General features: G+C 39.7%; 1 protein-coding gene across 4 annotated transcripts in view; it reads left to right on the top strand.

Annotated features, from left to right (window-relative positions):
• The window catches only part of phldb2b (pleckstrin homology-like domain, family B, member 2b), a 41,979-nt gene extending 26,594 nt beyond the window's left edge, over nt 1–15,385 (top strand). For 2 of the 4 annotated variants that reach the window (XM_042510258.1, XM_042510261.1), the window contains 15 exons: nt 343–504; nt 765–902; nt 2,146–2,274; nt 3,762–3,917; nt 4,183–4,293; nt 4,389–4,463; nt 5,156–5,308; nt 6,203–6,346; nt 6,571–6,670; nt 8,081–8,231; nt 11,313–11,403; nt 11,621–11,767; nt 12,360–12,579; nt 12,970–13,055; nt 13,258–15,385. In XM_042510258.1, the coding sequence (XP_042366192.1) occupies nt 343–504; nt 765–902; nt 2,146–2,274; nt 3,762–3,917; nt 4,183–4,293; nt 4,389–4,463; nt 5,156–5,308; nt 6,203–6,346; nt 6,571–6,670; nt 8,081–8,231; nt 11,313–11,403; nt 11,621–11,767; nt 12,360–12,579; nt 12,970–13,055; nt 13,258–13,398 (2,004 nt within the window). In that variant the 3' untranslated portion in view covers nt 13,399–15,385. The remainder of the gene's footprint in view (nt 1–342; nt 505–764; nt 903–2,145; nt 2,275–3,761; nt 3,918–4,182; nt 4,294–4,388; nt 4,464–5,155; nt 5,309–6,202; nt 6,347–6,570; nt 6,671–8,080; nt 8,232–11,312; nt 11,404–11,620; nt 11,768–12,359; nt 12,580–12,969; nt 13,056–13,257) is intronic. The other 2 variants (XM_042510259.1, XM_042510260.1) reach the window with 2 other exon arrangements.
• The last annotated feature ends 252 nt before the right edge of the window (nt 15,386–15,637 follow it).

The following is a 15,637-nucleotide window of genomic DNA, read 5'->3' as shown; positions in this document are numbered from 1 at the left end:
GATGGGGGATATTTACAGCCCATTTATTAGATTAGAGTAGGCTAAGTGTTACAGTTTAGAGTTGACAGCTGGTGTTTGTGTGTGCTCATGTACGCCCACATATTTTTGCTGCAATAGAATAGAACATTTTTATTGCCCAAAGGAAGTACCAAGAATAATTCTACAGCAGATCAAATATTATATTTAGCTTTTAATATAAGATATAGATTTTTTTCTGCAAACACGCCCCGCAGTTGCAACTCCTATTATCATGAATCCCTAATGTTGGCTCTGATAAAGTGATAACTAACTACATATTAACAATGGTTCAACCTGTGACTCTGTTAATGATGTTGTTACCAGGCTCTAGATGATGCAGCCCGTCGCCGCGGACACGAAATGAGGCCCTCAGAGGAGGAAGTGCGGCGTGTGGAAGAGGAAAGGATTCAGGTGCTGAACAACATGGAGGAGCTGGAGCAAAAGATTAAAGAGCTGGACAACCAAATCGAGGAATCTGCCCAAGAGGTAAAGAGAAGGCAGAGTGAGGGACAAAGGCGTTTTTGGCCGACAGATATAGCAGCAAAAATGTCCATCTTAAGAATTAATATTTTAATGTTAAGCAAGGAAATACTGTATTTTAAAGAAAATAGAGATCATACTTCTGTTTAATGAGTGACAAATTTTGTTAGCACATTATTCAGGTAGTGTCATGTACAGATTTTGATAAAGGTAAGGCTAAAGAATCACCACAAATGATTTTACTTACTGGCGTGTATCTATCCAAGGTGGAGCTTGAGCGAGCTCTTGTGGAGGCTGAACAGGAGTCAGAGGTAGCTGCTCTCCAGCAGGAAAAAGACGCTCTGGAAGCACTTCACACCAGGATGGCTGACCTAGAGACCAAGTCTCAGCAAGAAAAAGAAAAGGTATCTAATGGGCTTCACTTCACTTTAACAATGAGAGTGAGACGGTTGCTCCTCATAATGGAGGACACAGAGACCAAAAGCAAAGAGCACGCACTGACTCAGGTTTCTGATGATACATCGTCTGGAAATTGTTTGTATTTCTTTGCTGGCAGGCTGGTGAGTGATATTAGTGCTTTGTACGGGGAAAAACATACAGTAATTAATGTAAAAAATGTGTATCAAGACTTATACCATATCATCTTTAATTTTATACACTCAAAATGGGTATTAAATGGCAACGTTTCCCTTCCTACGCTGTATTTGTGAGTGTGGTATTGAAAATACATTCTCTACTCTGAGACTGTCATACATTTAGGAGTCATGTGACTAACTGGTAGGTGATAATCCCTCTCCTGCTCTCTGGTCCAAATATATATCTGCTAATACTGCCTAGGGTATAGCGGTCACCGAGTGATCCTATCTCTCACACTCCTGTGGCAGGGCAGTGGGTGTGGGCGTGCAAGTGCGTGTGTGCATGTATGTGTGTGTCCGTCCACATTTATACCAATATATGGTATCATTGACAGGGTGGGGACGAGTGTAAGTGGATAAACAGACTGAATTCGGTGTGTGCATGTGTGTGTTTGCATGCACATGCTGTGGTTTGAGTCCTAGCCAGATTGTAAAATTTTCATAGACCCCACAGCTGGTAGATATTGTATAAAACTGCATTGTGATACTGAGTGAGCCAGAGGGAAAGAGAGACAGAATGATCAGATAGGTAATAGTTGCCCTGAGTGTCTAAAGCTTCTGTTCAGGTAAAGTTGAGTGCCTGTACAGATTTTGGGTGTGTGTATATGTTGTGTTATTTATAGAGAGGATCATTAATGTACTGAGCCATTCCTTCTCATCCATTCCCTCAGTCATTTCTATTCAAACAAACGGAGGAAGAAAGACAGGAGAAAGAACTCATGACACCATCCATACTATCTTTATTTCTACTCAATACCTACCCAGTTCTACATCCCTTTCTAGATTTTTTTTCTCCAGCTTTCCCTCCCCTCCCTCCTCCCTCTAGGCTAATCTTGCTGACCTGGTCGCAGTAGTGACTAACTGTGGCTCCCCAGTCCCACTAACGCTGCCATCCTCTCTCTGTCCTGTGTGCGTGTGTGTTTTGTTTGTATGTACACATATGCGTGTACACGTATGCGTGTTTGTGTGGGCACGTATGTGTGTCTGTGTTATGTACATGTGTGTATGCCAGGCGTGCGAGTTGCTACAGGCAGAAAGGGACAGAGTAGAGAGGTTGGCTCAGATTGTGTGTGAGCAGCGCTCTCAGCTGGACAGCTGCCCTGAGGCCACCAAGGAGCCCCTGCAGGAGCAGTTGGCCAGGGTCAGTACAGACACACACACACACACACACCTCACAAACACATGCACAAGGAGATATATACTTTAGCGTGTAGACCAATGGATCCATGCACGAAATCACAACACATGGACTAGCATAGATCTCTACATAAGTGGGAAATTCAGCAGCTGTGCATGCACACACTGATAGAGTGACCCAGAGCAAAGGCACATGTACAGCATCTGCACATATGCACATTAACACTTAAAACATACAGTGTATGCAGACAGGTGTTCACACAAAAAGAGTCAAGAAAGAGACACGTGATACATACTTGAACTTGCATGTGAATATTCACACATTTTCTTCTCTAAGCTCTCGTGCTCTCCACCCTGCCCTTTTGATCCTTACCTGGTTTATGTGTTCCTTCTCAATCTTTAACTCCTTGGGTTTTTGTTATCTACACATTTATTTCATCAGCCTGTAAGAGTATAAAATATCTTAGAGTTTTTCCGTTGAGACCTGTTTTGTTGTCATAGAATTACACTGACATTTGGGCAAAGGGTTTACAGCTTCACATTTTGTTTCTCATACATAAATATCTATCCATCCACCCATTAGATATACTCCGCTTCTGCTTAAGAGGAAGTAGAGCATTGGAGCAGATCCCAACTGACATTGGATGAGAGGGTGGGGCACAACCTAGACAGGTTTCTAGTTAATCACATTGCAAATAGAGACAGACATTCATGCTCAAATTTACACCTACAGGCTATTAAGAGTCACCACTTAACCTAACCTGCATGGGTTTTCTCTGGGTGCTCTGCTTTCCTCCCACATAACATGTTCTTAAAAAAGATTTCTTGAATAGACAGTACTTTTAAAAAATCTGTATTATGGCAGAATGCTGTATGTAACATATTGCATGTTTTCTCAGACACTGGTTATGCTTCGGTGTAGTACTCTGCATGACGGTTAGGTGGTGATAAAACATCAGGGATGTGTGTCCGATTTGCTGCATCTGTGTCTCTGTGTACTGTGAGATGAAAAAACTCATTTCTGATACATAATTGCTTGTGTATTTCTTTGTGTCTCAAAGCTGTTTCATCTCAGAGTTTTACGTTAATTAATTAATAAATACCTAGAGAGAATTCCCAACACTTTAAGTTTCAATGGTTAATTTTCAAATTAGAGTAAATTTCAGGTTGTGTTGGGTTGTTTATGAACATAGTATTTTGTCTGAACCATATAACCAATATTTTCCAGTGCCACACCAAGGTCCATGGTGAATCTTAAGATAATATTAAATTCATGTTTTTGCATGCATTTACCTGCCAGATATACTGGTGTGTATGAGTACAAGTCCTTTGGTCTTGTACTTTTGGTATTTTTTTTGTTTACCTGCATCTTGCATGTTTTATGACATGTATGTGCTATAACAGTATGTCAAGTTAAGTTTGCCCTTTAACTTTGCTTTATTTGTCTCTCCTGTTTACTGTGTTTATCTCTTGTGTGTGTTTGTATGTCAGGACTGCGAGGTGCTGGATGCAGAGTCAAAGCGTTTCGAGGACCTGGAGTTCCAGCAACTGGAGAAAGAGAGCAGGCAAGATGAGGAGAAGGAGACCCATACGCAACAACTTCTGCGGGAGATCGCAGACTACCAGCGGAGCACTGTCACTCGCAAGGTAACGGCAGTTTGTCTGAGTGTTTTTGAGTCCAACCTATGGAAAAAATGTATGCAGTACAATATCTCAATGTTATATTTTGATTTGAAATCCAGAATGAATTCAAATACATGTGCAGGCTTTTCAAAATGTATGAGATGAACGGATTTATGGTGAAACAAATATTTGTTTAAAGTGGTTTGAAAGCACGTAAACTTAAACATTGGCAATGATGTTAGTGTTATACTTTTTAAGTATGATAGACAAACACTTGCTTTTCTTTCAGGAGCGACTGTTAACTCTGAAGAAGCAGGCAGCACAGATAAGCCAGCAGGCTCAGCGAGAGAAAGAGAGCTTCTTGAAGGAGAGGAGCACCCTCGAAGCAATGTTACAAAGGGTACAAAAATATCTATGTTTGCATGATGAAAAAAAAAACTATCACTAAAAGTTTACATTTGTTTTCATCATTGTTTTCCTTTTTCTGTCTATTAGGAGAAGGAAAACCTCACCGTGCTGGAAAGAAAATATGCTGACCTCACTGGTGGCCGAAGTTTCACACTAAGGGAGGTAGGTTTGATTAACAGCTGTCCAACAAAAAAATGGAGACCGTCCTCTTTGAATTCCTAAATCTCTTGAAGTGGGTAGGAATCCCATCATTTTTAATTGCTGGGGTTTCCCTCTCTGCTAGGAGACAGCCTCTCTGGCTGATGTGTGTCAGTCTTTTAGTGATCGTGGCTGTGACATCTCCTCTGCCACACTTTCTCCTCCTCCAAGCAACTTGTGCACCCTCTCCTCCCGCCTTTCCTCTATTTCTCTCAAGAATGCAGAGGTACTTTTGTCTTGTTTTGCTAATTCTGTCCACAAAATCTTTTCTAAATACATCTCATCTTTTCATCTCGTCTTTTGTACCTTCCTTCTTTATCCCCATTTTTGTTTTCTTGCTGTAACTACCAGTCCCTGCAACACAAAAAGAGAAGATACAGGAATTTGAGCAGACTTATTTCATTAATGCACAGCTTATACTCACATATATTAATAATGAGGAAACCTTGTAACAGTGTCCATTGTCTTGTGTACTCCACATAATGAATGTTAACTGTCTGACTGTTCTGTTGTTGCTTTGAAACTGCTAAAATTGCCACCAATTTCTGCATCATTCTTACAACTAATTCCAGGGTTTGTCATTAATATGGCTGACTCACTTCATGCCACGCCTCACCCTTTCTCTCTCCCCCTGCTCTCCACTTGACACCTTCCAGGGCTATGTCACAGTCAGTGAAATCAATGAGCTTTACTCACAGCTTGGGGGGGACCCTAAACCTGCCCCTGACCCCACTCTGGCCAATGCCTCTCCTGAGTCCGAGGCAAACCCCTCCCCTGACGACGACAGCCCCAAACCATTGGAGGATGAGGTGTGTGTAGTGGTGTTAAGGGCTTGCGTATGTAGCTAAATACGCAGATATAGATGATGCAAAGTGTGTGTGTGTGTGTGTGTGTGTGCGTGTGTGTTTATGTATGAGAGTGTTATTTTCCCCACTTTCCCTTCTTCTTTTGCACTATGTCAGTTTTCTGATAATGTTCATTTCTTCTCTCCAAAGCTCTGTCATTCTTCCTCACCTGCCGAATGTCCTTCCTCTTCCTCCTCTTCCTCTTCCTCCCATGTATGTCCTCGCCCCCTCCCCAAAACACCCTCTGTGCATTGGCCAGAGAACATGGTGTCATATAGAGATCCCTCTCCCCTCCCTGACTCTCCTCCACCTCCCCTTCCTGTCAAAAAACACCACCACCGACACAGGCAGGTAATGAGTGTGTATGTTTGTGTGTGTGTGTGTGTGTCAGTAACTTTGCATTTGTCTGTTTTGTGTGAAAAACATAGTGTGTGGAAATCAGATGCACATTTTACGCTATTGCTACGTGATGATTTGAATAAGTAATTGAGAATTCCTCAGGTAAATTCAGTTATTGTGTACAATTAATAAACTAATAATAATAATAATCTAATACACAAATGAATAAATGAGTATTTATTCATATGGCTGATATTAGTCAATATGGATTAAAGAATTGTAGTTGTTGCTGTTTCTTTTTTGAAAGACAGTAAAAGTACATTTCAAATCCCACACTCATTGACTTTAAGTCATTACATTTTCCTGTTTTCCTGAAATAAGTGGGCCAATGTTAAATAACCAAAAATGAAACTGGATCATTTTTGTCATTAATTTGATCAAGAGTAATGTAAAAGGTGAATAATTGTTACTCAACTAACTGTGTACATCCCCTCCCTCTGTTGTGGTGTGTTTGATCAGCATTTCCGTTTGCTGGAAGAGAGGAAGAGGTCTGAAAGGGAGGGGGGCTCTCATCTAAGTGACACATTACCCAGGAAGAAAACCACACCCATGATGACCCCCCAGTTCACGTGTGCAACACTGGGACGCAGCTTCCCTACCAAGGTACACATATCAGTCGTCATGCATGCATAATAAATGAAAGAAATCAATACAAAGTTATTATTGTCATGCTTTTTATTGCTCATCTTTAACTCATTTTCTTAAATTATGTATTCAATTGGGTTGCGAGTGTTGTAAATGTGTCATTTCAAAGGTACATGCAAGATTTTTTTTTTATTATTACAAAGACATGGAAGTAAAAGAGTTTGGTCTCTTCTTGTTTTTAGCCCCATCATCCCCTGGTGCAGAGCACAAGTTGTGGCAGCATTCTTCCAAGAATTCTCTCCCTATCCAACAAGGAAACTGAATCTCGGCGTCTTCATAAAGGTACACACACATAAATAAGGCCCATCTGCTCACACACCTTTAAACACACTTACTCAGTAGACTACATGCAGGTACACAGATTCACTTCACTTACAAGGACTATCTTTATCTGTCAGTTTTATCTCTTATTTGTGTCCCTTTACTAGCACAAACAAACATGCTTTTGGGGTTATTACATGGAAATACACCCAAAATGGCAACATCTGTCATCATTATGGTTTTGTGTGTGGGTGTGCCACTCGTTGCGATTTTTTTGTATCACAAATTGTTTCACTTGTTTATCTCTCAGTGGAGATAGTGAAGGAGGGCTGCTCCATCAAATGTACGTGTGTGTTTGTGCGTGTGAGTATTCAGCAGAGGTGCTGGTTGAGTTTGAATAATTTGAAAATTTTTTGTTGGTTAAAGTGTTACATGAAAAATTGCTTAGAAGTGCATTTCTTAGAAGTCAACTTCCTGCCACAAATGTCAACCAGCCATTTCCCATCATTGCGAAAATGCGCTGTTCACTCTCCACAGAGTGTAAATCTTTTTCCCGGTGTTTACTTGTATGCTGACATGTGGTTTTGAATGCAGATTTAACTGCTGAAAGATGAAGGGTGGTCGCTTACCTCAAGGACTCTTGCTTTTTTTTTTTTTTTTTTACATGTTAACTTTTGCGTGTATATGGTCTTAGTATTTTCAGTGAAAATGTATTAACCTATGTGCAGACTAACCACATTATGATCTTTAATCTATAATTATTTCATTGCCGCACTTTTACTAGAGAGAAAAAACACATTTGCAAATGTAAATATTTGTTGAGTATTGTGTGCCTTATGTTTTAATAGTCCTGCCGTTTTTCCCGGACACTGGTACTTGTATCTGGTCCCCTGGGCCCTTTGGTCCCTTGATCTGGCTCATCAGATGGGTGGGTCTACTGCATGGGGCAGATGGTATCAGGGTTTTTTTGTAAGTTTCTTCCTGTACCCAGAGGCTGATCTCTTTAAAATATCTGCACCGTTATTTTTGGAGTCATTTCTCGTTCTGCTGGAGAGGACATCTCATTTTCTTTCCAGACATTGTTGGACTGCCTAAGTTAATTTTTTGGGACTCTGCTTTACTGCATATACTCATTTTGCACACCATTTATTTGTTTGTTTGTTTGTTTGTTTGTCCTAATATTTGGACGGATTTTAGCAAGAGAAGTTACACCAATAAGGTGTGGATTTGTTTTTCCACTGATAGTATAACAGCGTTTCACAGTGGCAGGGCATTGTGATCCAAAATTGAAGCCATCTGGGCAAACTGTGGTCCCAGATGGAGTGACAGACACAGGTACAATGCAAATGTTTCCACATGTATGAGAAGACTAAATAATGTTAGTCATTATGAGGCAGTTGTTCATTTCTCTTTCTGTGTACGTCTCTCCAGGTCAGCCCGGCTCCCGAGCAGCTTCCCAGACCAATGTCTACCTCGATGCCTTTGGATACCGTGACAACCAGGCTTTTGACACAATGAGTGTGGACAGCACTGATTCCATTGAAACCAGCATCTCTGCTTGCTCCCCTGATAATGTCTCTAGGTAAGTGTTGCCAGCATGTATTGTTGATGTGTGTGTGTACTAGGGTTGCAGTGGTATACTGCTTCCAAAGTATACCATGGTATAGAAATTGATGGTTATCACAGTGTTTACATTTGCTTGTCCACGGTGTAGATAAAAAATTCCAACCAGACAGAGAATCTTTCCTGCCAGTGCGCATTCCTTTCCTCCTCCACTGCCTGTCAGGCTTTTGACACATACTTACATTTAAAAACAAATAGTTTCAAGTTACAATTATATTCAAGTGTGTGTTCAACCAAAACAACAGCTAAAAATTCTTTTTAGCTGTTGTTTTGACTATTATGACAACAGTAAATGTGTAATACTGTATGCTGTGATACAGGGAAATATCTCATACCATTGCTATCATAATATGTGTGTTGATAATCACAGAAGTAACAGAAACAAAAAGAGTTATGCCTGTCCGTAGTGTGTATTAAGTGAAAAAAATAGTTCAGCTTTAAAATTTCTATGTAAAGTATATGCTAATGAACATGTCTCACTAGAATGTTCTACACTCCCGTTGAATGATTTTTAAAAAAACAGGCAGATAAAGACAGAAGTGAATGACAGGAAGGCTGAAAAGTTGAAATATGTCAGAAAACACACTGAAAATTGAAAACTTGAACACACAAAAATGTCTCTTTGTGTTCATAATATGAAACATTGACTGTGGGAAGAGGGGGTGAACAAAGAGTAGAAAGTGAGTTAATGTAAAAAGTGTGTGGAGCAGCAAAGCCGAGGTTTCCCGCCTTTCATGGTCCCTCCTCGGAGAATAAGATGTGTAGAACTGCGTGTGTTATATGAGTTAAGGGGGACTCTTGATTAGTGTTCGAAGGGTCAGGTTACGGAAGACGGAAAACATGAAGGTGTGTGTGTGTGTGTGTGTGTGTGTGTGTGTGTGTGTGTGTGTGTGTGTGTGTGTGTGTGTGTGTGTGTGTGTGTGTGTGTTCGCAGTCATGCCCCTCAGGTTCAGATGAACTGAGCAAACCAGTACGACTGAGGGGGCACATTTAGGGGGTCCACCCCCCGTCTGGACTAAAACCATGTGTGCTTGCTTTCCTTCACTCCTTTTTACAGTGGTTGCATCTGTCTTTTGTCTCCCCTCCTCTTGTTTCTCTGAATGGTTTGGTCTTGCCTCTGTAGATACATTTTTGCACAGTCCCAAACCATTTGCAGATTGACCTCTCAAGTTTTCCGTGGAACAGGCTGCCTCTGAGATCCTCAGTATGGCTCTAGTTGGATTTTATTGTTCCAGCTTAGACAGGATTGGAAGACTTGTGTAGTGGAACCTGGATCAGTGCTGGACAAATGAGTAGTTTTATGGTAGAACTGCATATTTTTGTCCTCTTGTCAGTTATGTTCCCTATTTTCTGGAGATTCAAGTGCGGGAGCAAGAGAAAGTAATCCAGTGAATAGATTTGAACTGGGCTGATCTACAATGACGATGAGTGCGATTCCCTCTCATCGATTGAGGTAAGAGGAAAGCGTAGGGATGGGAGGACTTGAGGAAAGACAGAATGCGAGATGAGATCGAATTGGTTCGATTAGTGTTCATGTGAGTAATGACGGAAAAACGGGGGACGTATCCTGCGTGAAATCAGTTTAGATACAATTGCTAGACTAAAATATTGCATATACTTAAATCACAGGTGCTGATATAATTATGTTGTCCTATCATATTTTTTCAATGCTTGGTGGCAAGTTGATTTTTATCTCTGCCTATGTAGTTTTTAGAATGAAAGTGAATAATAATGAACATGCTAACTGCCTGCAAAGGCGACTTCACATCCATTTTCACTAGTATGTAAATCTGTGGTGGTCAGTTAAAAAAAAAAAAAAATCCCAGAGGGCGGGAAAGCATTTTTTTTTTTTGTTCTTCCTTTTGTTTTTTTTTCTTTTTTTTTTAACCCTCCTTCCCAGTCCTTTTATTTTCTCTATTCGATTACTTGGGTTACGCTACTTCAGTCTCTCGCCCTCCCCCTTCCTTCCTGATTTGTTTAGACTGAGTCTAATGTGTACCATTCATCTTAACAATGTTGTGACATCATCACAGATCAACACTGGGTATCCATTTCCCTCTGGCTCTGGATAAGAGAGTTTGTTGGGGAGTGTGTGTTTGCATTTCAGAAGGAGAGAGAGGGGAGAATTTTGAGAGAAAAATACTATTAAATATAACAAACATAAACAAGAATCCCTTCTCTGTGAAGTCAGTCAAGAATGCATGTCATGTGTAGACCATCTGCAGTGTGCGAGACCTGAACTGGCCTGCTGAACTAAACCGACAACAGTGACACAGCAGTTAGAAAGTCTTACTGAGAGAGAGAGGACAGAGAGACGGTCCGGTCTTTAGATTTCCTTCACATCCAGGCTTCCTTTCCTAATGTATTTCCTCTTTATTCAGCACACACACACAGAAATGGTAAAAAATCAGGAATATTTCCAGGAAGCCATAACCTTTTTGTGGGAATGCTAAACAGAACATTTCAAGACATGACTGTGTGTGTTCATTTAGCCTCGATACTCAAGTTTTTGGTGCTGTCTCTCTCGGATGCCTGCTGCTTTCAGTCTGGAACCTCAGTTGAGTGCTGTTGGTGTACACGACCATGAATGTCCCAAACACAGAAATAACAAAGAAAATAAGAAAATACAAGCAGAGAGCAGAACTTCTGCAGAAAAATACACCGCCACACACCTTTTGAGGGTCAGGAGTGATGATCGAAAGGGATTTCTTCTGTTTTTTGGTTTGTTTTTGATCCACTGCTGTATATCTGTACACCCACTACTGTGGCACTGAACCAGAGATTCTCTGAAATTGTAACACCTGAAAAAACACACACAAAAGTCAGAATGGAGGCCGTTTGTCACACTTGCTGCTGGTGTAACAGGTTTAACTGATTACCTTGGCAGCTGCTCACTTTCATTATATGTTCAGTGTATTTCAGGATCAGCCACATTACAGTTGATGTAGTGTTTGTTTTCCTAGGACTGTGTAAACGGTACTTTGTACAGAAAAAATGTTGTAAGTGTGTAGCTAATGTGTGTTGTGTTTGTGTGTTGCAGTGCCAGTACTTCAAATATGATCAAGCTAGAGGAGATGGAGCGTCTGCTGAGAGAAGCCCAGGCGGAGAAGAGCCGCCTCCTGGAACACAAGGTCACTGTGAGATCAGATCTTAATCACAATCATTTTCACTCTTTTAGTCATTGTCAAATATAAATGTTGTCCCTCTATTCGCCTTTATGATAAAAAAAAAAAGTTGGAAGTCACAGGGTCACTGCTGTTAAAATCAGAAATGGCAAATTTGACTTTCATTTCATCATTTCTATGAATGTGTGTGTTTTCAAACGTAACAAGTTCAATTATTTCTCAGGAGCAAGAGATGGAAGCTCGTAAGCAGGCTCTGGACGAGGAGAGGAAAAGAAGGGAGGACCTGGAGAAAAGGCTGCAGGAGGAGACGAGCAGACGCCAGAAACTTATCGACCGTGAGGTGAAACTGCGAGAAAAGCAGAGGGCACAGGTAAGAAAGAAAAGACAGGAGCATTAAAGATTTATGTTTTACTCAAATCATTCATGATTGAAAAGTGTTTCTGGATGTGACTGATGTATGTTTTGGTACGGCATGAGTTTTAATTTTCTATAATCTCTAATCTCAAACAGTATGAACCTTACCACAACAAGTAAAAAAAATAAAGCTTTCTTTCAGCAGTTAGTCATTTGTCGTGTGGTTTTACCGAAAAAGATCATTTTGAACTCGATGCCACCTTTTGGGGGAATTCAGGGAACAGTTTACTTTTTTGACAAAGCATTTCATCTCGTTTCTATAGCAAATGTTTGTACTTTCATTTTCATACCTCCCTCTCTCTGTATGGTTTCAATCATGTCTGAGCCGACGGCTCTTAGTTTAAGCTTCATCTTTCATCTTCTGTTCTCTCGCCTGGACCATCAGCTGTTGGCAGCAGAAGAAAGAATCTTTTACTTTAATCCAACATATGATATACATCTGCATGATTTGTATGAATTATCTAAACACATTATAAATGCATCATTTTTCATCACTTGAACCAATGCCCTCTCTCTTTCAATGAACCCATCTACTCCTTTCTCCCCAGTCCCGACCGCTAACACGCTACCTGCCGGTGCGAAAGGACGATTTTGACCTGCGGGCTCACATTGAGTCTGCGGGCCACAGCGCGGACACATGCTTCCACTTGTCCATCTCTGAAAAGACCTGCCGTGGCTACCTGATCAAAATGGGAGGCAAAATCAAAACCTGGAAGAAACGCTGGTTCGTCTTTGACCGCAACCGACGCACACTCTCCTATTATTCAGGTAGAGCAGAAGATGCACATGCAGGCACAGAAACTACAACAGAAATTTATATTTTATGTTATGCATTTCTAATATAAATCAGTGCATATTAACAAAACAGACGCTACAATATACATTTAAACATATTTGTATTCGTACCTTAGTGAAGATGTTCATAGTTTCTTTAAATTAAAATGAAAAGGAGAGCAATAGATGGAAGAAAAGCTTTGTTGAGACATGCAGTAGTACATTTATCTGAGCAATGTTTTTATCATAATGTATTCATAATGTGTATATATATGTGAAGTGATTTATCTACTTATCTTTCGAATCCTGGACAATCTATGGCCCCCATGATAAAATATATTTATATTCATATATTTATAAAATTGCTACTGTTGTCTTCTGCAGATAAGCATGAAGCCAAGCTGAAAGGAGTCATCTACTTCCAAGCTATTGAAGAAGTGTATTATGATCACTTGAAGAACGCACATAAGGTATGTGTTTATATGTTGCTACAAAAGTGATGCATGCAGATGACTCCTGTCTTGAGCATTATGTAATATTCTTGCATTTTTTGTAATATTCTTCTCCCTTCTTTTTTTTCTCTCACTCACCATTCATCATCTCCCACGCTTCCCTCTCTTCTCATTCCATCCTTCACCTTCTCCTCCTTCAACTTTCCTTCCTCTCTGTCAGAGTCCAAACCCCTCCCTCACCTTCAGCGTAAAAACTCACGACAGAATCTACTACATGGTTGCTCCGTCCCCCGAGGCCATGAGGATCTGGATGGATGTGATCGTCACAGGCGCTGAGGGATACACCCAGTTCATGGTGTAGCGAAGGAGTGGAGTATGCCAACGTGCCAACTATTTGTGGCTTTAAAGACTAAGTTTTGTTTTCCTTTCTTTATCCTCGGACTGGTGTCTGGATGGATGATATTGTCACCTGTGCTGAAGACTGAACACAATATCTGCTGTGTAGAGACGGCAGAGGCGAGTTACTCAAGATCATTTTGCAATATTTATCCGCCTTATTTACAAGATGGCCAAGGTTCGCAATCACATGTTGAGCAGTCATGTAAAACTGTACGCAAATACAAGGTAATAATTTGAACATTTTTAGGCAATCAGGTTCAATCCTAGAGACGTAATGAAGTTCAGAGGTCTGAAGTGTACTCTGATGCACCGCTGTGCCTTGGAGTGTATTAAGGTGTACCTCAAGGTTTTATTTAAATGTAAAGGACATAAATGTAAAAAAGATATTTTATATGAACTTAATACAATTAATTGTCTTCAGAGAAGAGCAGACTGTGACTCAGCAGCTCATTTGTAGCCATAAGAAGCTTTTTACAAAGGATTTTTAATGCAGAGAAATTTTAAGAATTGATGCAGAGTGAACCAGTCTGAGCTCCGTCGTTTGCCATTATCAACAGCTAATCCTGAAACTGAGCTAGGAATACATTGACAGTAGTTGTTTTTACAAAAGCCTAAACAATTTGACATGTCTTGTGTACATTATAAATAATACTTATTAAATTAGTAAAAGTAGTAGAGCAAGTGTGTTTTCATTTTCAACTTTTTGCAACTTGATTTAGTTTCATGTATCATTACTGTGGCATTCTCAGGTCTTAACTGTGTGCATGGATGTGCATGCATGCATCATATGATCGTGTGTGATTTTATACACACATGTGCTCAGAAGTGCCTGTTTTTTGTACAAACTCTATGTTCTCTTCTTTTTACTGCGAGCCTTTCATATTAGCTCCAAGGTGCTATTTTTACATAGGGTATGACAATAGTAATCCAAGCTACACCATCACATAGAATATTTCAGTTGGCGTGTGATTCTGCACTCGACATGATCACTTTAAAAAAAAAAATGGATTGCTGTGCTGGATTTACAATAGTGTCACAACAAGCTCAGAAATGAAGCTCTGTTAAAACATAGTGTCACGCTTGTTATTTTCCACCATGAGGAGTTAGTTGAATAAACACGAGGGATAATGACTTTTACTAAGGCACAAGATTGTGGCATTTGTACATATTGTTTTTAAGTTGTAGTTAGTTTGGATAGAATAGAGAGGACAGGTGTGATTCACGATCAACACAAAGCTGTTTTTGCCTTTTTTTTAAAACATATTTTGTGTAACAGTATTTTGACATGCATATAATCTTTATTTTTAAGAGCTACATGCATTTATATACAATACCAATCCAAAGTTGAAATATGGTCCAGAGCGGTTTTGTTACAAGTAGTCTTTTAGATAACAGGAGAAACAATCTATGGTACAGGCACTCACATAAGAGGCCTTTAGTCATTAAAATGGACTGATTATTGTGCTGCTTTGGTCCACTACCTTTCATTGAGTTACTTTTATTACCACTAATTCAATGTTTTAGTTAAACTGACTATTCCACATTGATCACGAATGCTGCTTTTTTGTTATACGTCATACTCTTCACTACATCTAAATGATTCAGTCCACTGATCAGTGCATTTATCACCTTGCCACTTGTTTTTTTTTTTTTTTTTTAAATTGACCAAAGTGTATGTTGATGTGATAAAGTGTATATGTTGTTTCTTTGCTTTGGCATCTCTTTGTTCAGTACAATAAGATGAAAAGGACATCTGCTTTTACATGACAAGCAGGTGGTTGTTTTCTACCAACTAAAGGAGCTGTTACAGTGGGAGCTTCCATGAGCTTAATTTTTCCTGAGTTTTTATGAATATTTTTTTATGGCGATCGTTCTGTATTTATGCCATTACCAATGCATGTATCTTAATTTTGTATTTCCATATAAATAATAAAAAAAGATATATTTTACCTTTTTTATAGTTTGTAATAAGTTTGTGAGTGACAGTATTAAGGCTTTGATAAAATCAGGTTGCCAACAACAGCAGAATAGTAACAACTAGTTCGAGGAAGGACATGCAAGATTTAGAAATATGTCAAAGTTAGTTTTTAAGTGCTACAATCTTTCACTTACACTCTAAAAATTACAGGTGCCACCACGTGAGGTGCTTGTTACATTTTAACTTTTGAGACACATAAGGTGTGTCAAATGTTTAACATTTC

The sequence above is a fragment of the Plectropomus leopardus genome, chromosome 21 (genome assembly GCF_008729295.1).
Source record: "Plectropomus leopardus isolate mb chromosome 21, YSFRI_Pleo_2.0, whole genome shotgun sequence".
Classification (NCBI taxonomy): Eukaryota; Metazoa; Chordata; class Actinopteri; order Perciformes; family Serranidae; genus Plectropomus; species Plectropomus leopardus.
This window is presented reverse-complemented; position numbering and strand designations above follow the sequence as displayed.